Raw genomic sequence first — 24471 nt, 5'->3', positions numbered from 1 at the left:
AGAAATCTCTAATGACATAAATACAGTAGTAAATTATTCCTTTCAAAATACAAGGAGTGTTGATTACCAATACACAGCAAATGGCTACCAAAATATTCTTTCTCAGACAGCAACATCCCCATAGCATATATGTGTTGTGTGTATGTACATATATATTATATACACAGCAACAATAAAATTGTTTAATAGTCTATCAGTATTCAAGGTTATCTGCTCTAACAAAAATTTTATTTTTGTAAACCAAAAAAAAAATCACACTGTTCACTTTCATGTCATTTCATTTAATCATCACAACAAGATGGGGAGGGAGGTATTATCTCCACTTCACCTATAAAGAGAATGTCCATATAACGTACTGAAACCAGGAAAGAGGGCACAAAACATGCAAACTGGGACTATCTTGGGCAAACCAGGATGCTGAGATCCTCCACGCAAGGAAAGAAATTCAGAAAAGTTCTTTAATTTCCCAAGTTCACACACAGGGACAAGAGGGAATTGGGACTGAAATCCGTATGTGACTGTGGTGCAAAAGAATAATAACCTCCCAAACAAACAAAACACAGGAAGAAGCTGACCAGTGTTTCTTTATTTTGTATTTTGCTATAACTGTGGGCTCAGCAACATGCCTTGTGCAAGGCTTCTTGAGCTGATTATTATTGCTTCCACCAATAGTTTTTCTCAAATCCCCTTACAATTCCTACAGTTATTCTAGGTAAGTAAATGCAGGGGTTAAAGTCTCAAGATACTGGGATGATGAAATTCTCTGAGTGCAGAGTGGGAACAGAGAAACCCAGCTCTGGTGCGTGGCATCAGGCACAACCTCCACACAGTAACTGAGCAGCAGTATCTTAGTAAGGGGCATTTACTGTATACATCACCCCAGCAGGCCCAACTGCCACGAGCCATCAATGGCCCTGATTGTCCTGTATACATAGAGAACTCTAATTACATGCAACTTTGCTGCTTTTAAAACTATATACGCTGTTCCTATTACAAGCACGCATGAACAGCAGTTACAACTGTTTCAAAGCAACAGTCATCACCTCATTTACATTCAGTAGGATGCTGTGAGTGGGTTTCTGATAATTCATTTACATTTACTACACAAATTATTCCTCCATGTTTTAAGCCAAAGAATCTCTGAATGAAATATTTATTACCAGATTTAAGGTAATTTTTTTCTAGTTGAAATTTAATATATACACAGCTTTAGTAAGAAATCAGTAAACTTATCCATATATCAAAACATCCAACTAAATTCTCTATTTTTGAATTTTACTTTTGCATATTTAAAAGCTTGTTAAATAAAATCATTCATCAAATAAATTTCCAAGTCATAGTCCTACTGGTATACCTTTGCCCCATATTGTAAACAAATTTCCTTGACTTTATAGAAAAGCAAGCCTTTCAAAAGAGAACATATAGTTGTATTAATGCAACTTTTTCTTTTCTTATCAATGTAGTGGTGAAGTCTGGAAAACTATATTTGTTTTACAGGAAAGCAATAAATGATGAATTGTTACCTCTCAGGATTGGCACTGATTCAGTTCTTCTTAAATATTCCAAATCTACTGGAACAGTTATAAAAAATAACTCTAGTACTAAAAGATAAAGTAATAAATTTAAAAATTTCTTGAGGATAGGTACCTTGTACTTCCTCATTTGCTTTACACATTGCAGGCATGTTCACCAAACTGTTATTTCCACAGACAGTTCTTAGTCACAGTAATGAAAGGATGTATTATGGATGACCCAAGGAACAACATAATTTAGAAGTCACATTGTTGAAATTCATTGTGTGTTATTATGGAGGTGGTTTTGCCTTCCTGATTCTATACTATGTAGTGTTCTATTAAATAATTTAGTTTGTATCAGCCAAGTATTCCATGAGAGAGCACTGGAGAACATGGCCTGGGATGAAAATTATGCCATTTCACATATAAATAATACAGACACAGATAATAAAGAATTGCTATATTGTATTTATAAAGGGGTTTATTTTGGAATCCCTCTTGCCCCATTTTCAAAGAGATATTTATCATTTATCAAACCACTGTTAAATGAACACACATGTGACTGATCTTTACCCATATTAGTTTTACAGAATCTACAGACATCTCTATTTTCATCTATTAAATGAATAACACTGGTCTCCAAGAAAACTGAGTAAGAACAGATGGCTTAGGACAAGGGTTGGTGAACTTTTCTTGTCAAGTGCCAGATAGTAAAGAGTTTAGGCTTTGTGGGCTACACAATCTCAGTCGCGTCTCTTCACTTCTGCCACTGCAGTGCAAAAGCAGCCACAGACAGTATGTGAACAAACAAGTGTGCTGTGTTCTAGTAAAACTTCATTTCCCTAAACAGGCAGCAGGCCAGATTTGGCCCATGGGCCACAGTCTGCCAACCCCTGGCTTGGGATAAACTCATTGCTATTTGCTGGTGGAGAACTCAAAATACAGCAAAATCGGATTTTGTGAATACCACATATTTCCATTTTTGAGAGGCCTTCTCCATTACTTCATACCCTAGGGCACTGCCACCTCCCCTACTCCCTCAATGATAAAATCACTGCCCATTGAACGCTATCTAGTTAAACTGAAAACTTTAATACAAAATAATAAAATAAATGGGGTGTGCCTTTCCATTCTCAGCATCATCAGCGACTGTGCTCTGTTGCATGGGGATTGCCCCACAGTGAGGTGGTATCCAAGAACGCAGTGGCAGAACACTCTAGCTCAGAATCTGACTCCTTGGCTTTTAGCAGGGGTAGAGTGGTCCGTGAGCACTTTGAAATCATGTGAAAAACTGTGTTTAGACCTATATCCGTTAGCAGCTTTCATCACATCTCCAAAAAGTTAAGCAAGAAACATTGGTAATGTTGTAATCAATAAACAATGTAAAAATACTGCCCGGTACAGATGTGTATTGAGGGGGAAGGGATCAGCTGTTGATGTCAGAGCCTAAGTGTAACCACATGCCCTGATCTTATCTCTTTTGTTCTCACTTGTCACTTGTGATGGCACCAGCCTGCTTCTGCTTAGTTTCCATCGAGTCTGCTGTTTTCCTCCGTAATTGTAAAATACACTACTCCTCTGCTAAGAGACAGGCTTCAACTACAGGTACGGGTTTTTTGACAGATAAACATCAGAAGCAGAGGCTCTCTGGAAAGAACGCTGGAGTTTCTTCAAGTCCCACCCAAGGTAAGTGAAGGGTGCTACTGTACAGATGGGTTTATATATAAAAATGTCATATATATGTATTTATGTACCTTTGAGGATAATTTGGGAACAAGTGTTTTAAAAGCCAAGAAAGAAAAATGAAAACAGTTCTTATTTTGCTACTTGTCACCTTCCACCCCAAGTTTTTCTTGTTGGGGAGACTGGGGTCGGAAGACAACAAGCATTTAAAGTGGAAATCCTACCTCAGCAATCCCGACGTCCACTTAGTTCCCATCCTCTATTAACACTTCTGTGGGGCCCTTAAGGCTCCTCTGACTTCGATTAGTAGGATCAGGCCTACCCTGGGTATCTTTGCCTGCAGGGGTTCAATTTTTAATAAAGATGATGGACAAATGATGCTCTCATTTTGTGAAGTTCAGTATGAACGGGAAAAACTTCCTCGTTGGTCTGAGAATTGGGAGAGGCAGGCTGGAGTGCAAGGTGCGGGCTCTGGAACTGCCCTCGCTGCTGGCTTTGCCGCTTTTCAGCTGTGTGACCTTGAGCAAATTATTCCTTATGTCAAAGCGTTACTGTGAGAAGTAAATGAGATAACGTTCACAGCGTGCTGTACAACAGCCAGCACCATAATTAGTCCTCAATAAACGTTAACTATAATTATCACCCAGGAGTAAACACCAATGGCTTTGCTGGTTTGGGGAATACGGAACAGTTACTTTTAATAGTTTTACATGCCTGTGTCAAGGCGGGAAGAGCTATAGCTTCCCTCTATTTAAGTTTTTAAATATTCACAGTATCATGCTATCAAAAAGTAGAAGCTCAACGAATATCTGTTCATCTTGACTGTGAAGACCACAATTATCATTTTTACCATTACTACTACTGTAAGTTTTCAAAATTCCATTCCAAGAGATAATGGAGACATGCATTAAACCAGGTTTGTTTTTTCATTTTTCTGACCAATACATAATCTTGAAGGGAGGAGAGTTTATTTTGAGTAATCACAGGTGTCTACATGAAAAGTTTAAAAAGTGAGTAATTTAGGTGTAGACCCCTATGGATGTCAGGCAGGAAAAAGTGTAAGAATCTTTAAAGAGAATGGAGAATAGAAAAAGCAAGTTGCCTTATGTATGAGCACTAGCAGGGAAAAAGTGCTACTACCTCCCTCCCTCTGCCAGTAATTGGAGCTATAAAAAGAATATCATTACAGCAAGGCTAAGCTAATAACTTGCTGTCTGAGGCACAAGCAATTGGAAAAATTTTAAAGGTATTCTAATTTTCTGAGTACTCAGCAATCTTAGTATCAATCAACTTATAATTGATCTTCCGTTCAAACTACAATGGCTACCCTTTGCAATACTTTTTCCTTCCATGCTGGGTCAGAAAACTGGCTGAAATCCTACTGTAAAATCTGAGGGCACCTTTTAAATTAACTACATGCAAGTCAGCAATTTTGGAGTCTTAAAAAGCTAAATCCTGTTTAAGTGATTAATTCAACCCCCATGCCAACCATTATGGAAAATTATTTAAAAGTTACAACAAGCTGCTCAAAAAAAAAAAAAAAAAATGTAGGGATTGTAACATTTGTAACCACAAACTATTAACCTTGATCTTTTACCACCCTCAACACTGGCTCTGTTTCCTCCTGATCAATGGTATTCACTCCATGGGTTGATTTATGACCATTACATTGAAATCTCCCAATATTATTTCTCTAGCCCGGAACTCTCTCCAGATGCAAGCCCAGATTTCCAACTCCTCAATACCAGAACACGTCCACAGATGATCACGCCGCCTTCCCACACCTCCTCCCGTAACAGTCGCTGGAGTCATACTCCTGGCTCTGGAAAGATGGTACAACTCCACCCTCTTGAAAGTTAGCGTGATGATGGGACTTGCCACAAACAACAGTGTATAAGAGGGACACAAGGTGCATCACTTCCAGGCAGAAGTTTTAAGAGGTCGGGACATGATTTGTCATATTCTCTGTCCTGCTTCAATAACTGGGAAAGTACAAACATGAAACTCTAGGCCTGGGGTCACGGTGAGGATGACGATGGAGAGCAGAGTCTTCCTCCCCGACACCCCCAGCCAACCCATGATAAACACACTGCACAAGTGAGCAATAAACCTTTGCTGCTTTAAACCACTAACATTTTGGAGTTGTTACCACGGCCTAACCTGGCCTACCCTGACTAATAGGTCCACCTGCAACCTGTTTCTCCATCTGTGTTCTCATCTCTGATAAAGCCACTACCACCCAAGCCAGTAACCTCAGGACCACCTAATGCTTCCTTCTTCCCAACATCCCGTACCCAGTTATTGATCATGGAAATCTCACCTTAAAATATTTCCCACTCTCTCCCTCCACTATATTCCCACAAACCTAGTTTTGGCTGGAGGCCATCTTTCTCCTTGAGTATAACCCTATAGCTTCCACATATCGTCCAATTCTAAACTTCTTCTGCTCTAAATCATCATCCACAATGACACAAGGATAATCCTTGTAAAAAGAAAATCTGGGTCTTTCCCATATTTAAAGCCCTTTAACATTTGCTCATATAAACAAACACGCAGAATGTATTGTTCAATACCAGTATTTAGTCAAATATTGAAGTTTGTAAACCTTTATTAAGATAAAAATTGGTGTCCAAGTTTCTCTATGAAAACTTGACTTTCAATCATATTCTGACATGCTTGCTTTTATTATTTTTTTTTTAAGAGACATAGTCTCGCTCTGTTGCCCAGGCTGGAGTGTAGTGGTGCCTCGATCGTAGCTCACTGCAGCCGTGAACTCCTGGGATCCAGTGATCTTCCTGCCTCAGCCTCCCAAAGTGCTGGGATCACATGCGAGTCACCCATGCCTGGCCCTGACGTGCTTTCTTGAGAGGGAGAAAAAGGGATAGAGTTTGTCATCAGTGGGGTAAGAGGTGCACATGGCCCAAGACTCTACATCAAACCTCTCCTGAGACTGCTAATATTAGTATCTTACATATTATTAGAACACATACCATTAAAGTTTATTATTTACTAATTTTTATATTGGAGTTCATCAAAATTTGGGACCCCAGTAAATTCTGCTGCCATCTATTCTGTTAGAAACACCATATGCTGTGTGTGTGTTCTGGAAGGGGGAGAAAATTAAGAGCTACCAGGGTAGCCACAGGAGAAAGGTCAAACTTCAGCAGGTCATGGCTCTTCAAAATCTGCTTCCAACTTGCCTTTTGGGTCTCAGCTCCCTCACCCACCTCACATGCCTCTGTTCAGGACATTCTAAACCTTTGTTAGGAATACCACTCTCCCTCTTCTAACCCTGGCAAAATTCTACTCAGTCTTCAATGACTAGCTCAGTAATCAATTAACATTTTCTATAAAACCTGCCCCAGGTGTTCTTGGCAATATTTACTGGCCTCTGAGATGAAGCGTTTCCATGTTTACTCCATGATATTATTTAATATTCTAAGAATCTACCTACCCAGTGAGCCTAGGAAGTCCCTGAGGATCAGGACTACATTTATGGTCTTTGTGTTCCTAGCTAGCACTTGGTACTGTGCTTGTCAGATAGCAGACACATGATCCACAGTTGTTAAAGGAATAGCATTGTGAAAATCACATACCATACTCCCACATATCCATCAGCCTATTGAATATTAGCGGAAGCTATTATTTTGAGAATCCAGGGACAGTTTTATAACATCCAATTTTTTAAAAAAATCTGGCATTTTCAATACAGGCTAGCAAAACCTATAAATATGTGTATGTGTTTGCACGTGTGTGTGCATGCTTGTGTATGTGTCTGCAGTAGGTTTACTGTGGCTGCTATAATAAATTACCACAAACTGAGTAGCTTGAAACAATAGAAATTTATTCTCTCACAATTCTCAAGGCCAAAATCCAAAAATCAAGCTGTAGGCAAAGCCACACTTTCTCTGAAGGCCCTGTGAGGAGATTCTATTCCCTGCCTCTTCTGGCTCCTGGTGGCTGCAGGTAAACCCTGGCTGTGGCTGCATCACCTCAGTCTCTGCCACCATCGGTCACATTGCCTCCTCCTCATCTGTCTCAAATCTCCTTCTGCCTTTCTCCCATATGGATGCTTGTCATTGGATTTAAAGCCAAACAGTTTGGAAACTGAAAGATACAATCCCCACCTTCACAGAGGTCAGAGTCTACTGAGGAGTATGGAAATCAAGTTATTCTTTAAACTTGGAAAATGCAGTAAAAAGGAAATTACACTGTGGTTGTATATAACAGTGAACCTCCCCTTACCTGTTGTTGCATGAGTAACCGGACATTTTCTCCATTACGGATGGACAGTGCAGGGAATACTTTTTGATTTTCAGTTTGGATTATGTCCCACTCTATATAGGGACATCCACAAAAAGTCCTTGCTTCACATGTTTGCTTTGCACATTGAATTACTGGACCCAAAGATACTACCATGGAACTACCATAATTCATACAATTTAGGATGCATCACTTGTAAGACAATCACTATTTGATAACAACCAAGACAGAATAAATACTGCTGATTAAACAATGTCACGCCGTTCATAATAAGATACATCCTGATTTCAGAGATATTGAAATGTGCATCTTAGAATCAATGAACTATGTTAATTTCCATTTTGAAATATATTCTTATAACACATCAGGACAAATTAACAACTTTTGATTAAATAGCATAGCCAAATCTCAATGATTTATCAGCAAAATTTTAATGCTGAGTTGGCTTTGCAAGCCTCAGAATATTTTTCAACTTCTTTCCATCAGGCTAATATATGTAAATATAATTCAATACGTCTTAAAGTAAGACATAATCTGATATACTGAGTCTCTTCCAGGCTTGAAATAGTTTGAGAAGTCAGAGCCTGAGAAAGAACTTTAAATTTCTTGAGCTGAAGCAGGAAGAAATGGCTGCTGGAATCATCACTTCTTTCTTTGCCCAGAATCAGAGAACAGGTCAGAAGGTGAAGAACAGTGTGCACCTGTGTGTTTAAGAGTGAAACTTGCAAGTACTTTAGGGATATGCTAGAATATCCCGACAACCCTGTGGATGAGTCATTCGGACAAGATTTCTGATCCATCTGCTGGAACATCACATTAGACCCTGTGAAATGTACAGTGGGAAGACAAGACAGGATCCTGACTCTCTACTCTTGGACTGCTTAGAAAGACAAGTCTAAAAAGAGAAGTAATAAAACTTTTGAACATACACAACTCCAACCTCATAAAGTTCCTCATGGAATCCAGGAATGAGGCCTTGTTATAATTTTACACAAAGGTCGTGTAGCAGACAAAGTCTCAATGAATAACTGGTGTCATCAGTTCTCTTCTTACACTCATCCCTCCTTCATTTATGCAGACAGTCTGGGTTTTGGCATTGAGCTATAAGGTCCATGTAGCCCTGTATTTTTTCTAAAATAATTTAATTCTGATCCTTTCATGTGAGACTGAAAGGAACCAGGACAATGCCATGAAAACGTGGGGGGGGGAGGGTAAGCAAAATTTAAGAGAAATTTAAATCTTTAAAACTGTACAGATGTGGGTCATTGTGAGATTTTAAAGAAACAGACACATATATACATTGAGAATGGTGTGTCAAAGTGTATCCCTCCTACAAAAGATAATAGGGGAAATAAACTTTCAATTAAGTACTCTAAAATTGAGTACAACTTGCAAATCCTTCTTAAGTTCTGAAACACACACACACACTCACATACACTCAAGCTTGAACAGCAGCTTAGTAAAGTGTCATTTTAAAACAAATTCTTCCCTGGAGAAAACTTATTGCCAAAGCATCTGGACTGTGCTTCTAGAAGGCATTTAACAAGTTACTATCACTTCCGAAACTCACCAGGGTAGCACTGGCTTCAAAATAAATTTAAATTTTCTTCAGAAAAACAAATCTCAGGCCTCCCATAGCCATAGGAAAAGAAAAGTGTGGCAAGATTAAGGACAGTTGTAGCTACAACTTTTCTTCTTTGGGAATAAAAGGATTGTTTTCAGATTTCAGTAAACCTTACATGTTCTTGGCACATCGCCCAAACAGTCCCTGAAAGACAGGTGTGGTTCAAGTGTTTTTTTACTGCTAAAGAGCAAAATAAATTTGACAAAGATAGGTCATATCAGGAGTAAAGAGACCTTTGAATAAATGGACTGGCACAACGGCAGCCTGGAAGAAAATAAAAATCTTACATCATGTGTGAAAATTAATTCCAGATGGGTTAAAGGCAAATAAAAAAATTTTAAATCTTCCTAGAAAATCTAAGAGACTGCATGTACAATCTAAGTGTCAAGGGAGACATTCTTAGCCAAGACTGAAAACAGGAAAAAGAGACTTTTTCTGTCAATGTAAAAATTAAAAACTCTTAAATGGAAAAATATAAACAAAAGTCAATAGACAGAATAAATGTAAATAAGAGAAAGTATCTCCATCATATACAAATAGCATCTAGAAACTGATGAGAACAAGCCAACAATAGAAAAACCAACAAAAAGTATGATTTTAATTCACAGAGGAGCAAGTCCAAGAGGTAAAAAGACATACAAAATGGAGCAAAGAAATCACTAATGGGCAAATGCAAATTAACACAGCAATGAAATCTCATTTCATGTCCATTAGGCTGGCAAATTTTTAAAAAAACTTTATAATAACTATGATTGACATGGATTTGGAGAAATGGTATTCTTGTACATCCATGATAGAAATGGGAATTGTTATGGACTTTTTGGATAGCATTTTGGCAACATCTATTAAATCAATTCCACTTCCACGAATTAGGCTTTGATTGAGATGTAAAACCCATCTCTCCCTACATTTTTTTTCTAAAATGATTTAATTTTGGTCGTTGCTTATCAGATCAAAAGAATCAGGAAGACAATGTTATGAAAGATGTTTTGGGGGAGAAATGAGAGATGTTAGATAGAAACCATGACATTCTATAGAAACAATGAACAAATTAATGACATTACATATAAGAAGGGTTAGTGGAGTATAATTCAAAGGCCAATAACCAGAAACAAATTGAACACTAATCAATAAAAGAATGAGTATTTCTACACCATGGAATATTATGCAGTTGTTAAAAAAAAGAATTTCTATTATATCAGATGATTTAGAAAGATTCTTATGAGTGACATAAGAGGACAAAAAGCATTTGGAATATAATCCCATTTTTATGACACAACGACAGAATTCTGTATATGTCTTTTTATGTATATATAATGCTGACGTATGATTATATGAGTATGGAGAAAATATAAAAAATACACACTGGATTGTTAAAGTAGATTATGTGGGTAGGCAGTGTTGGAGGAGTGGGATTTGATGTGAAGGGAGAAATTCTTTTTAAAACATAGCTAAAATGCCACATTTATGTAAAATTGTAAGAGTGTGTGTGTGAGAGAGAGAGAGAGAGAGAGTGAACAGGAAATACATCAAAATGTCCATGGTTGTTATCTCAGGATGGTGGGACTTCAGATTACCTTCACTTTTAAATATTTTTATGTATTCAAATTCTTCACAATGAATATATTATGTTTATAATCAGAGGTGAGTAAAGTTTTGTTTCATTGTGACAACTGAAAAAACTAGGTAGACTATAAAAGATATTTATCCTTAGTCCATACTTTTCCTCCTCGCCTCCCTCCAGCCTCCACTTAGCATGAAACTCTCCTCTGATATCACACAGTATTCAATTGTATACAGTCTACTCAGATTAATTTCTTCCCAACTGAGTTAAGAAAAAAAAAAGAGAGAGAAAGAGAATATGGGGGAGGAGTGAACACATTTCGCAGGCTACCTGATCTCACTGTAAAGTTAATTTGAAGCTTCTTTTAATGGGCACTAAAAGATTCTCATAAAAGTTATTTTGTACTTCACTTTCAGCAACTGTCACCTCAACACTCTGATAAATACAACTATTTATAGAATCCTCAGGTGCTAAATTGGTAGACGAATATGTATTTTATTCCTCATCAGCCACTGGCTGTATCTACAGAGAGAACTAAACTGGGTTTTTTCTTCTCTTATCTGTTTTCCTTCTTCTTGGCCATTACAGTAAAGTTGACACTTGCACAAATATTCAATAGAAAAAATGAAAATGACACTCAAACTATCACATTTGCTTCTCTCCATGTCTTTTTCTATGAATTTGTGCTATTTATTCACTAGTGTCAGTACTCTGATTCTAAACTTCAACAGATTCTGAAGTTGCTGTAATCTGTCTCTCTAATCTAACTGCCCCCAACATAGAACTTCAGGGACCATCATGGATTACATGTAAAAATAATTAAATAGTTTTATAAATTTGTCCATTTAATTAGTCTTTAAAGCCAATACATGATGAATCTAGTTTTTCAGCTTGTATTCATGCAATGTACAGGAATTTATAAACAACAAAGTATCTTTGGGGAACTCTCCATAGGGTTCCCATTCTCCACACAAATATAATTATGGTTGTGAATACACAATATGGCTTTACCATGATTTCATGAAATTATTTTATTTTACACAATGGAAAAGGATTCTTTCTTTCAGAGGACAGATACAATAAAACAGTGAATATACCACATTTAAATCTAGTATCCAGAATGGTAAAAAGTAAATTAATCACAATGATTCAATATTAAAAAGAGGTAATACCTACTTATGAACATTAGCTGAAAACAAATAGAAAGGAAGCTTAAAAACAGATTAACTCACATGAAACATGAAGATTATTTATAAATACCCTGTAGAAAACCAAGAATAAAGTACACTAGGATTTTTTTTAATTATAGGAGCTTTGAAAAAAATTCTGCCAAAAAATTGAACAAAGGGCTCAGCAAATTCACAAAAGAAATAATATTTTTGAAGCTATTCTGCTAGTAAGTAAAGCAATACAAATTAGAAAATGTGCCAATTTTTTAATTATCTAAATTAGCAAAGATCAAAAAACAACTGTGATATTCAATGATGTACATACAAAGTGATGGAGCTTACTCATTCACTACCGATGGTACAAACTTTCCTCGGTGCAATTTACCAATACATATCAAGAATCTAAAAATAATAAATTTTGAACAATAGTCTCACTTCCAGAACCAAAAAAACAAAATTATGTAAAACTGACAAATTTAAGCACAAAGATATTCTCAAAAACAGTACAGTAAAACAACTACTATCTCACAACTGGAAAATGGTCAAATAACTGATGGTTTATTTGTAAAAACAGAATACTATTCAGTCATAAAAATTTTATTTTCAAAGAATAATGAAAGAAAATGCTAATGATCTAATGTAAAACTTAAAAACCAGTTTTATATACAACTTGGCCCCACTTTTACATATAATTTCCATTTATATCCCATGCCTATATAACAGCATAATGTTAATAATGCTTATATAACAAGTTGTATAACCTCTGGAATTAAAACTGATATCCATTTTTGTCTTTTGCATGTATTTTCCAAATTCTCTATAATGATATCTGGGGGGGAAAGTAAATATTATTATTATTTTTTTTAAACACAACTACCAAGCCTCTCTGCCAAAAGGAATAGTGCAGAGAAAAAAAAGCACCTTTTAAAAACTGGACAACTAAGCCAGGTGCGGTGGCACACATCTGTAGTCCCAGCCACTCAGGGAGCTAAGGCAGGAAGACTGCTTGAGTCCAGCAGTTCAAGACTGTAGTACACTATGATTGCGTCTTTGAAGAGCCACTGTGCTCCAGCCTGGGCAACATAGCAAAACCTAGTCTCTCTCTTTAAAAAAAAAAAAAAAAAAAAATGAGACAACTATCCCCCGTTGTGCATATCAAATCAGAGAGAAAATCTGAAAAGTGCAAGCCAAAAAACAGTGTGTGAAGTGCCTTTATAACAATTCCTTACACATACACATTTTGATGGCCTACTTATAAAGCACAGGCTTCTTAAACAGAATCACTTTAAGTTTTCAGTTCATGCTCAAGTATGAAAAGAAGAAACTGGTACAAGAAATTCATACTACCTTAGCTGAGCAAGAACCTGAACTAGAAAGATGTCAAGGAGTTAACGCCCAATACATGGCTATTTTAATAAGTTTTTGAGTAGGAGAAAAAAAGGGAAGAGAAGGCATTAAAAGCAACAATTTGGGTGGCAGAGGCTCCTGGGTGGCTCCCAACATCTAATGTCTCCTTCTCCTGCAGTAGGAACCCCGGTTATACTCAGTTAAAAGACTTCAGTTCCCTGCCTTCCTGTACTCCCCACATAGGAGTTAAGTGCTGATCAATGAGATGTAAGTGAAGTCCTGTGAAGGACTGATAAGACATACCCTTTTGCCCTTACTGCTGCCTGGGATGTAGACGTGATGGCTAGAGCTCCAGCAACGATCCAGAACCACAAAGTTTTAAGAGTGAAAGCTACCTACAGGGGATGACAGAGCAGAAAGACATAAAGAACATAGGTCTTTGACTCCTAGAACTGCCCTTAGCAGCCCTGAACTACATAACTTCAGGCTTCTTCTGTATGTGAGAAAGGAAAGCAAAGAAAGCTTTCCATGTTGTATAAGCCATTTTTTTTTTTTTTTTTTTTTTTTTTTTTTTGTCAGCCCTGTTACATACAACTGAAGTTAATCCTAACTGATATGCCTGGCCATGATGAGCTTGTGAAAATTTCTTCTGATTCTGCCTACTTTCAGTGGCTCCTTTCCTCTTAACTGGCCGAAAGATGGGACCAAAATAAATGGGAAAAAATAACAGTAGGGTATCTTAATAAGGCTTTCTGTTACTTGTTATTTATTTTCAAGTAGGTAATTTGAACCTTCTACAGCAAATGCTTTCTCTCTAGACACAACTAATTAAATTGTTTTTAACTTGGGTCTGGTGCTTGATTGATTTTGTCGGTCAGTGGTCCAAAAGTAAGAATAAATCCTGCATTATTTTAAACGGGAATAACCTGAAACAGACTACTACTGAAGATCCAGGAACATAAGCTACTGAAGACCAGGGATGACAATGGAATGAATGTATGTTAGCTTTTTTATTCCAACTATCCCTTACTTGCCCCATTGCTGTTAAAGGAACAGAGCTGCAATCCAAAATGACTATCACAGAATATAGCATTTGCACAGATAGATGTCCTGGAGTTTTATGCAAGTGGGCATTCTCAGGTATTTCATTAACCATTTTTTGAATGAATAACAGACTGTTATAACCAGTGCTTCCTACAAATGTTACAAGTGATTCTGTAAGTGTTACCTACGAGGTAACAGGTATGTTTAAAAATAGAAACATGTACCCTTTTTCTGTTACTTTTAGATATTTGTGTACCTAGTTCCCTGCTTGAAGAAAGACAAATTTTCATTTCTAACATCCTAAAGCGTGGTATTGAGAAAACTGTCATCTAATAAAAGAGTGTCTGGCCGAAATTTTTCTCTACTGAGTGGAGAAAAAAACAACAGAACATAACTTACTTTAAATCTTTACAGAGATATATACATAAGTGCTGCTCATAATTACATTCCCCCCATGTATAACTTGGTCTAATCAAAATAACTTACTATATATGTTAAATACTAACTGGAATAACAAATATCTTCATAATTATAAAGAATTCATATTGTATTTTAAATTCAATAACTTGGCATTTATTAAACAATCATTAAACCATCAAAGCCCAAGTGGTATTCACATACTTCAAACTAGGTTAACAATTAGCAGACTCAATTAAAATGACTTGCCCTATAATTGTAAAGTAATTCATCCACAGAATACAAAGGGGCTTGGGAACATTTTTTCCTTCTTTTACCACTATCTAATACTTCTGGATGGCATAAAAGGAAACTCATTGTCTGGGATTAAGACACTATGGTTTCAAGTCAATCTTGGGGCTATTCTAGGAAGATGACAACTGTACCAAATTAGCAGTTGTAGTTTTGTAACATTATTTGAACCAAGTGGCTTGCTTTGCTTAGAAGTAAAATCACTGGTGCCCAGAGATGAGGCGATAGGTAAATGGCTATTTATTGTTGACTAGTCTCTAAGATTTATGGCATTCTAGATCACATACTCAGTAGTGTTAATAGCATGATGATACCAATGATTAAAAATTCAATGACATGGCAACACATAATACGTAAAGGAAGCATCCTAATTTCAGAATGAAAGAACTATCAAGAAAGTGAAAAATCTAAAAATGACTTGTAATTTTCAGGAATACTTTATTTAAAATACTGATAACTTATGGCCCTAAAAATCATTATTTTATAAATGATGGTCCACTAGTCTTTATTTTTCCTACTGCTAATGTTAAGACCTACCATCTTAGTCCAACTTATATTAATATATTTAAAAATATAATGCCAGCCTCAAATGAAACAAAAGTGAGATTCTATTTCAGACTTGCAGAGCTCACGGATAGCTTTAGTAATATGGATATTTTGGACCTTATAATTTTTAATACTGAGATTTGCTCATTCATTTATTAAATGATTATCGAGTGCCACCTATGTGCGTGCATTGTGCTAGGAGCTAGGAAATAGTATTAAAATAATAATTTTAGATATCTTTAAGCTGAAATTCAAGTAAACATTTTTGAAAAATTGGGAGCACAATAGGGCTGGGGTGGGGAAGTACAGGAAGCTCTTCATGTGGAAATGTCTTCTAATAGAGTTAATTCCATGAAATTTAAAATATTTTAACAGGTATTTTATATTTTGACAATACATAAACCAGAAATAAAAGTTATTTTTCACATTGTATATAATTGTTGATGTTCTTGAAATAGAGAGTCCTGTTGAAGACAAGAAGTGGGTTTATGAGTCTTCCTAGAACAGCAGTTCAGTAAGTGAAAAGACAGATACCTCAGGAATCTCAAACAAAAATAAACGAGCTTACAAGCTGGTCTACAAGAACTTGCTATTTCAATAAGGTGGCCAATGAGCAAAAGAGACTAAAAGACTCCCTCTTTAAACCATGATGCAGTAGATCACCACAGTCAAACCAGTTTCCCTTTTATGGATGAAGTGAGTGTCTTAAGATTTTTACTGACAACGTGGATACTGATTTCATTTCCTTTGGATATATATTCAGCTGTAGGGTTGCTGGATCTTACGGCAGTTCTATTTCGAATTTTTTGAGGAACCTCCACACTGTTTTCCATAATGGCTTTACTAATTTAAATTTACATTCACAGCAATAGTATGTAAACATGGGTTCCCTTTTCTCCACATCCTAGCCAACACTTGTTATCTTCTGACATTTTGATATCTTGTCTTTTTTTATATCTTTTGTCTTTTTGCCATTCTAACATGGTATCTCATTGTGCTTTTGATGTGCATTCCCTGATAATTAGTGATGTTGAGCATTTTTCATATACATCTTACCCATTTGTATATTTTCTGTTGAGACATGTCTATTGCCCATTTTTAATCAGTTTTTTTGTTTTTTGGTTTTTTTGTGAGTGTGTGTGTGTGTGTGTGTGTGTGTTTAAGTTCCTTATATACTCTGGATATTAAACTCTTGTCAAATGCATAGTTTGCAAATATTTTCTCTCCTTCCATAGGTTGTCTCTTCACTCTGTTGATTGTTTCCTTTGCTATGCACAGCTTTTTAGTTTGATGTAATCCCATATTGTCTATTTTTGCTCTTGTTGCCTGTGTTTTGGAGGTCTTATTCAAAAAAATCCTTACCTAGTCCAATGTCATGAAGTGTTTCTCCTATGCCTTCTTCTAGTAGTTTCATAATTTCTGGTCTTACAATTAAATCTTTAAATCCATCTGAGTTGATTCTTACATATGGTGGCAGATAGGGGTCCAGTAATCCTACTACTGGGTACGTATTCAAAGGAAATGAAGTCAGTATGCCAGAGATACCTGCACTCCCATGTTTACTGCGGCACAATAGTCAAGACTCAACCTAAGTGTCCAACAACAGAAAAATGGGTTAAGAAAATGTGACACATATACACAAGTGAACACTATTCAGCCATATAAAAGAATGAAATCCTGCCATTTATGACAACATGGATGAACCTGGACGACATTATTTTAAGTGAAATAGGCCAGACACAAAAAGACAAATACTGCATGTTCTCATATGCAGAGTCTAAAAAAAGTAGATCTCGTAGAACTAGACAATGGCACAGTGGTTACTGGGAGGGTAGTCGGAAGGGGGTGCTGGGGAGAGGATAGAGGATGGTCAGTGTCTTTCTTACAGTCAGAAAAAGTTCTCGTGTCCTATTGCACAGTAGGGCAACTAGAGTCAACAATTGAGTATTGCGTATCTCAAAACAGGTAGAAGACAGGATTTTGTATGTTCCCACCACAAAGAAATGACAAATGTTTGAGGTGATGGATATGTTAATAAGCCTGATTTGATCATGACACAATGTATACATGCACATCACAATGCACCCCATAAATATGTACAATTATTGTATCTATTAAACATTTTTTTAAGTTATGCTTTTCAATTAGAATATGTAAATATCCACCTTACATTCAGGATACTTGCTCTCCCTTGTAAATAGGTATTAAAGTATTGTTTGAGAAGGGGGTAGGGGAGAGATTTTCAAAATATCCATCTTACTTGAAAAACAAGGACACTGCAAGAGCTATGTTCAAAACTTGACTTGAGGGTCTAAATGTTTATCACTCTCCAATGCCTGCTACAACGTCCTCTATTTTTTTCCATAATTTTTAGGCATGGTCGATAGTCCAAATAGGTGAAAACTGGAGGAAAGTAAAAGCATACTGTGTATCAATGAACATTAAAGAGACTTTTTTATCACTCGTTTTGTGTATAACATTATATTAGGCACTTCTTCCCTGCTAACCGTTATACAAACTATAGGTACTAAAAAATGACCATCAATCAGTAAAAGTAATGGTAAGTACATGCTAAAATAAAAAGATTCACGTGTCTAAGCTCATTGTTTTGGTACCATTGGGTCAGATTCACATGTGATTCTAGATTAAGTTAAAAGTTCTTTTCCTAACTTCCTGCTCTGTTCCCTCCCAAGCCCAATTTTGCATTAGTCTGTTTATAACAGTCTCTAGTAAACACCTTCCAACACTTTTTTACAACCCATGGATTACTAAATCAATAGCAACCCGGAATACTCAAAAGGAAACAGACTAAAGTCACCCAAAACATTTCTCTCAGTTTCTTTATTTGTACACAGATAATAAAATTTTCTGCTGCTTAAATGACATAATATACTCTGAAGCCTCCACCTCAACTAGTGGGCATCTCTACTATACCAATCTTATGTATGTATACTGTTTTGCAATACACATGCATTTCACATGTTATTGCATTGAAGTTTTATAGTAAATAGATGCTTAAGAATGTAAGCTCCACGAAGACAGGTTTTTGTCTGATTTCTTCAGTGCTGTAGTCCCAACACCAATACCAGTGCCTGTCACATAATAGGGGCTTAATAAATACTAGCTGATGAAATAAATTATTGAATAACTACGGGGTACATGGGCAAGTACTATGTTCATTTTTGCTGCAAGAGAAAACTACAAATCAAAAGGGTTAAGAGGCCTGACCAAGATCACATATTATGAAATGGAGTACCTGTCAACAAAACACAGGTCCTCTTGGCTCCAAATCTAGAATCCTTTAAACTACCATGCCTACCCTGGGCATCCTCTTACAATACAGAATGCTAGGGGAAATAAAGCCACAGATAAGGACAGCACATCTTCCTGCAGCAAGACTGATATTAAGTTACTTTAGGAAAGAAAGAAAGAAGGTAAAGGAAGAAAAGGAAAGAAAATATATATAAAATAACACCAATCACAGAACAGAATTGAGAACTTATATCAATTTCAAAGATAAAACATGGAACTAGAAAGACCTTTGATATTTGCAAGCAGCCACCTGGAGCTTCTCCAGGGCCTAAGTGTCCATGCTTTTGCTCCTTTTCTAGGCCTGTAAATGATAAAGCTGTAGGAGCACCCGAGCACAGAGCATGGACCAAAGTTCCCACAGCCCCAACACACCTACACACATGGCTTAGAATCAGATCTGATTCCTTCCAACAGCCAGGAAGGAGAGTCTGCTGCTGTTCTACCTACTTAGCTGTCTCCATCCCCTACCACTTCTTTTTCTCTCCAAGAGAGACCAAGACCATGCAACCTTGGTCTTCCTTTTTCTTTCAGCAAACAGGGTCATTAACTCATCTTTTTATGCACTACATCAGCATTCTTTGAACTGGGGTACATGTTCGAAGCAAAGCCAACACTTCCAAGGGGTTCATTATCACAGCTGTAAGGCAGTCAGTTTCCAGACTCCCAACTTCCAAATGTACTCTTGTCTAAAAATTGATCCACCTGGGTCAGTGACTGTGATAGGTAACCATCCTGTGATGACCTTGATGGTGGAAGCTGTCCTTCACCATCTCCCCTTCACATGGTCCCTTGCACACTTTACAAAAGCAATGTATTTGCTTTACCTTTCCCCACGTCTTTCTAAAATGCATTGCCCCAGGATACAAAGGGGGGGGGGGGGAGAACAAAGGAACAAATAAAACTGTTGACACTTGTTGAGGGGTGAAAGTCATCAGTATTAGGGTAACAATGCCTGTGGTAATTTCCAATTCTTTGTTTTAAAAAACAATGGGATATCTTTAAATATGAAAAGCCTAAGGTCAAAAGATATAGAAAACACTGAATTTTAATTTATATACGTATTTTGGGCTTATATAAAGTATGACAGAGTGATCAAAAAACACTTTCAAGGATAAAAGTGTATAATATTGGGGTAGAATTCTATTGGGGAAAGGAAATGGAAATAAGAATTTAAGGAGATAAGGAAAAGGCACAAAATTTTTAGCTTTTAAAGAACCTATTCATGAATTTTAAATAAATGATATTGGGAATCAAATATAGATTTTACAAGAGTTTTTAAAATGATATAATAATTTAAAATATCAATATTGACAATATGCTGAAAAATTACACCCTTTGCAACCATTTAAACTTACGACAAAAAGTTTTAGCAAATAACTGAAAAATGTGTTTAGGGTACAGAGTTTCACACAATCTTTTAGGAACTACAGGAGCAAAAAAGTTGGAAGAACACTGCTCTAGAACAAGCCTTCAGAGTCTTTCCAGGATGAAATAATGAGGAGAGAAAAAAGGAACAACTTCCCACAGACCCAGTTTTGAGTGAGGATGGTTGGAGGTAGAATAGGGATTAGTATTCTCTCTGTCCTCTTCGTGGTCCTAATAAGCACATTAGTTGAACCTGGTTCTACAGCCAACAATTTACAAGATTGATGATCAATCAGTTTAAACATCTGATCTTAACTGCATTGCTGACTGGGGTTAGACCTTGGCTGATGAGATATATCTCATCAAATCTCCCAAGGAGAATTGCTAAAGTACTTTTCTTTGGGTTCCCCAGAAAGGCTTATAGGGCAATACTCATAAAGGCTCACTAATTTTGTATTTATCTTGTCATACAAAGACAAATTTCACCACTGGGAATGTAATACTGAATGCACCTATCTAATTGGCATTTCAGGAGTGACATGTATAATACAGAGAATTGGAGAGTTCTTTACATGTTGTATAATTAACATTTTGAGCCCGTGTACTGAGGTGTCAGTCATCTCACCAGACACATCTACATACCTCAGCCCCCGAACTCTATGTTTTTCCTTCTTTCCCCAATTCTGTAACCTCTCTTCTTCCCTGAAGCCCCTCGCCTCTTTTTAGCCACTCCTTTGGGAAGGAGAAAGCCATCTATATCTAATGGATAAGGCCAACACTTTATCCAGTGTCTACACTGTTTTAAAAATATTGCTGTTCCGGTCCTCCAGCTCTCAGAGACAGTGAGGCTATTTAGAGTAGACGTCAAAACTACTTCAAACCTACTCCCCTTTATGAGGAGGTGGCAGAGTTTCAGATAAGAGGTCAGTCTTCAGAGTCAGAAAGTCGGCTGGAAATCCCACCCCACCATTTACTAGGTAGGAGTCTTCAGCCAAGTCACTCAATTTCTCTGAATCTCAGGTTCCCAAAGTCCTTAAAATGGGGTTGCCGAGGATTTGAAACAATACATATCAAGCACCTAGAAATATACCAGCACAGAGTAGGCATTCAATAACCAACAGTTATGAAATTAGATTTTTAATGTTTTTTAATGATTGCTTGAAATTAGACAATAGTTTCCTCTTGACATAATGTCAACTAGTGGCATGTTTTTCGATTTCTTTCTAGTCTCTTTTAAAACAAGTGATTTGGAAAATGACTACCTTTCATGTCTAAGTATAGGGTGGGCATGTGTATGTATAAAATGTACCTGCAGCACTAAAACTGGCAAAAAGACACACACACAGGATGAAGACTGCATGAAACTTGAGATTTCCCCCAAGGCATTTATAAATATGTCAGCATGTCCTTAACCTGTTCTAAACATCAATGTGAAATATGTTTAAAAATAAGCACAGAAGCTATGATTGACTCTTTTCAAGTCTACCCTAATTAAACTGCTAAGATAACACTTTCTCTCCATCAAATTAGCAAAGATTTTTAAAAATACTTAATATTTTAAGGGAGTGGGCTAGACAGTGGAACTCCCACAATGGTCATGTTAGTGTAAATGAGAAACCGTTAGTTTCTAAAGCAATTTGACAATGTGTACCAAGGAGTTAAAAAGGATTGACATGCTTGTTCAGCAAGGTAGGAATATATTCTAACCAAAACAAGAGTGTTCATTGTATCACAACTTCATAACAGCAAAAAAATAAAGCAGCTTAGTAATGTCCACAATAGAGGATGAAATTATACAGCAGAGTCATCCCATGGATACTATGTAGCTACTAAAAACCATGTTAACAAAAAAAATATTTAAATAAGATGGGTTTGTTAAAGGAAAGCATCAAGGTATAAAGCGGTATTAGGCTATGAGTCCAAATCTGTGTGTGCCACTGTGATTCTCCAGTGGCAATAAGAAAAAAAAGAGAAATTAACAATAAAGAACTGGAACTACATGTAGTGATCAAAATCCATTCCATGGATTGAAAGGACACAGTGTTAAGACTTGCTACCCACGTCTTCGTTTTAGAAAGAAGTGTAGGATGAGTACACTGCTGATTCAAATCCTTTTTATGAATGGCAGGGATAGAAAAGTGGGCAATAAAACTAAAAGTTATGTCTGAAACTGATACTCAGCCTCTTTAAACTTTCAGTTTAATGAAGCTTTTGAGTGACTTTTACACCACATACACCCATGCTCTCTGCCTAGCTAACAAGTTTCGGCAGTGTGTACAGAGATGCGAGGAGGTCAGAAAAGGGAAGGACTCTCAGCCTTCCAATATACACAATTTTGGAGCAGGAAATGAAACACAGTGAATATATACACACACACACACACAAATTCAGGTCTGTGGGTGCACCTTCCCACCCCCTACTCCAAGCAGTAATGCCTCAATACACCACCTGTCCTCCCTCCCTTGTATCCAACAGCTATTGTTATCTGCACTTCATTACTAGTTTAAAAACTGCTGGTTTATTTCCAATGCCCATCACTACCACCACCAACCAAACAAGAATAGCAAGCAAGCCAAGATTGTTTTCCAGCTTTCTTGAACTTTCTTGGGTTTATTTTTCACATCAGTGCTTCAAATGTCTAATCTAACCCCACAGATAAGAAACAGAATAAAAAATTCTTTGGGCATTTATACATCTCATGTTACACACCCTTTCACCCCAGAAAACAAGGAGAAATCCAAGTGCTTGTGACTCTAAATGACATCTTTCTGCTTAGTGCTCTTCTGACTTGGCCTGTGTGGTCACAACTCTGCCTGCCTGCCTGCCAGCCTGGGCCAGGGTGCCTCCAACTGCCCCACAGCAGGGCTTCTTTCTGCAAACAGTCTGAAATCACAGGAAGCCAAAGCCCACTGAAGTTACGGGGAAAACAAAAGACCAAGCACACCTAAACTGCCACCTTAACATGTCACAACTCTGAAAGGTGTCTACTTGCTCGACAGTGTGCACATCTATTTGTTGGCAGATGTCACACTGCAGAACAGTTTGGGATGTTTGGTTGGTTTCTGGTGGTCAATTTTAGGAAACACAGGCTTCTTAGTTGTGAGCTCAGGTTTCAAATCAATATATGTTTTGGCGACTTAAATTTCTTTTTCCAGGCTAGAAATGTGCTAAGCTAATAATTAACCTTAAGCATACCATCACTTCTGCTAAAAACATTTTCTACACACAGCCCTAAATTACTTTCAGTTGGGTTAAACAAAACAGACAAGCTGTAATAAAAGGTCTCCGAGAAATGTGATCCCTTTCATTGGTCACCCAGGAGCTTTTCCTCTTAAATCTGCTGCGGGGGGATGGGGAGAGAGGGGAAACGTGGGGTAGGCAAGAAAGCACCCAAAATAAGATGCCACCCAGAGCTTAATTATTTTCGTAGAAAGTTGTCTAAGATAACTCTTCAGGGTTTCTCAGGTTGAGTAATTCTTGCACGCGGGTGGAGAGGGACAGCTCACATCCAAGATTACTATCAGCAAAGGTTTCCCCTATGTTGATTTTTTTTTTTTTAAGGTGTCCTTTTAAATTATACTGCAAGGGCTCTGATTTCCACCTCTCTGGCTGCTGCTGGCGGGAGTTGAGAGCAACGCGCCAGGGCTGCGGCAGCCGCCCGAGCCAACTCCGGCGCTCAGGAGCTGGCAGCCCACTCCCCACCGGGTCCCACCCTCCCGAGCACACGCGCGCACACCCGCGCCGAGACGGCGGTCCGCGCCCGTCTGCCCTGCGCCCCGGCCGGGACTCACCGTTGTCCAGCCGCGCGATCTGGGGCAGCCGGTAAGTGCTGACCAGCAGATCGAGCGGCACGGCCACCGAGCTCCACTTCACATCCTTGAGGCTGCAGCCCAGCGAGGGCGCCGGGTCCATCTCCCCCGCCGCCGCCGCCGCCGGCACCACCCGCGCCTCGGCGGCCACCGCTGCTCGCGCTCGCGATCTGGGGCGCGCGGGAGGCGCCGGGCAGCTCCGGCCGGGGGGCGCGGCGGCCGAGGCGGCCCGGAGGGAGGGGGCCGGCGCCCGGCTCAGCTGCCGCTGCGGGGCATGGCTGGGGCGCCCCGCGTGCCCTCAAGCCGCGAGAGGACTCGGAGCAGCCCCGCGGCTGCGGGCGGCGGCGGCGGCCCGGGTGGCTGCGGCGGCTCCCGCTCCGCCTCCTCCTCTGCCCCCGGGTCTGCAGCTGCGGCGGCCGTCCGCTCGCCTCCTCCTCCTCTTACCCCTCCTTTCCTCCGCCTCGAGCGTGTGAGGAGGAGCCGCGGGTCTGAGAAACGCCATAGCAGCGCTCCCAGCACTGAC

General features: G+C 38.2%; 1 protein-coding gene across 2 annotated transcripts in view; it reads right to left on the bottom strand.

Annotated features, from left to right (window-relative positions):
• The window catches only part of GAREM1 (GRB2 associated regulator of MAPK1 subtype 1), a 174699-nt gene extending 150549 nt beyond the window's left edge, over positions 1 to 24150 (bottom strand). For both annotated transcript variants that reach the window (XM_069468498.1, XM_069468499.1), the window contains exon 1: positions 23931 to 24150. In XM_069468498.1, coding sequence (XP_069324599.1) covers positions 23931 to 24051 — 121 coding nt within the window. In that variant the 5' untranslated portion in view covers positions 24052 to 24150. The remainder of the gene's footprint in view (positions 1 to 23930) is intronic.
• Between the last annotated feature and the right edge of the window lie 321 nt (positions 24151 to 24471).

Source organism: Eulemur rufifrons, chromosome 5 (assembly GCF_041146395.1).
Source record: "Eulemur rufifrons isolate Redbay chromosome 5, OSU_ERuf_1, whole genome shotgun sequence".
Lineage (NCBI taxonomy): Eukaryota > Metazoa > Chordata > Mammalia > Primates > Lemuridae > Eulemur > Eulemur rufifrons.
Note: the sequence above shows the minus strand (reverse complement) of the source record. Positions and strands in the feature narration are given on the sequence as shown.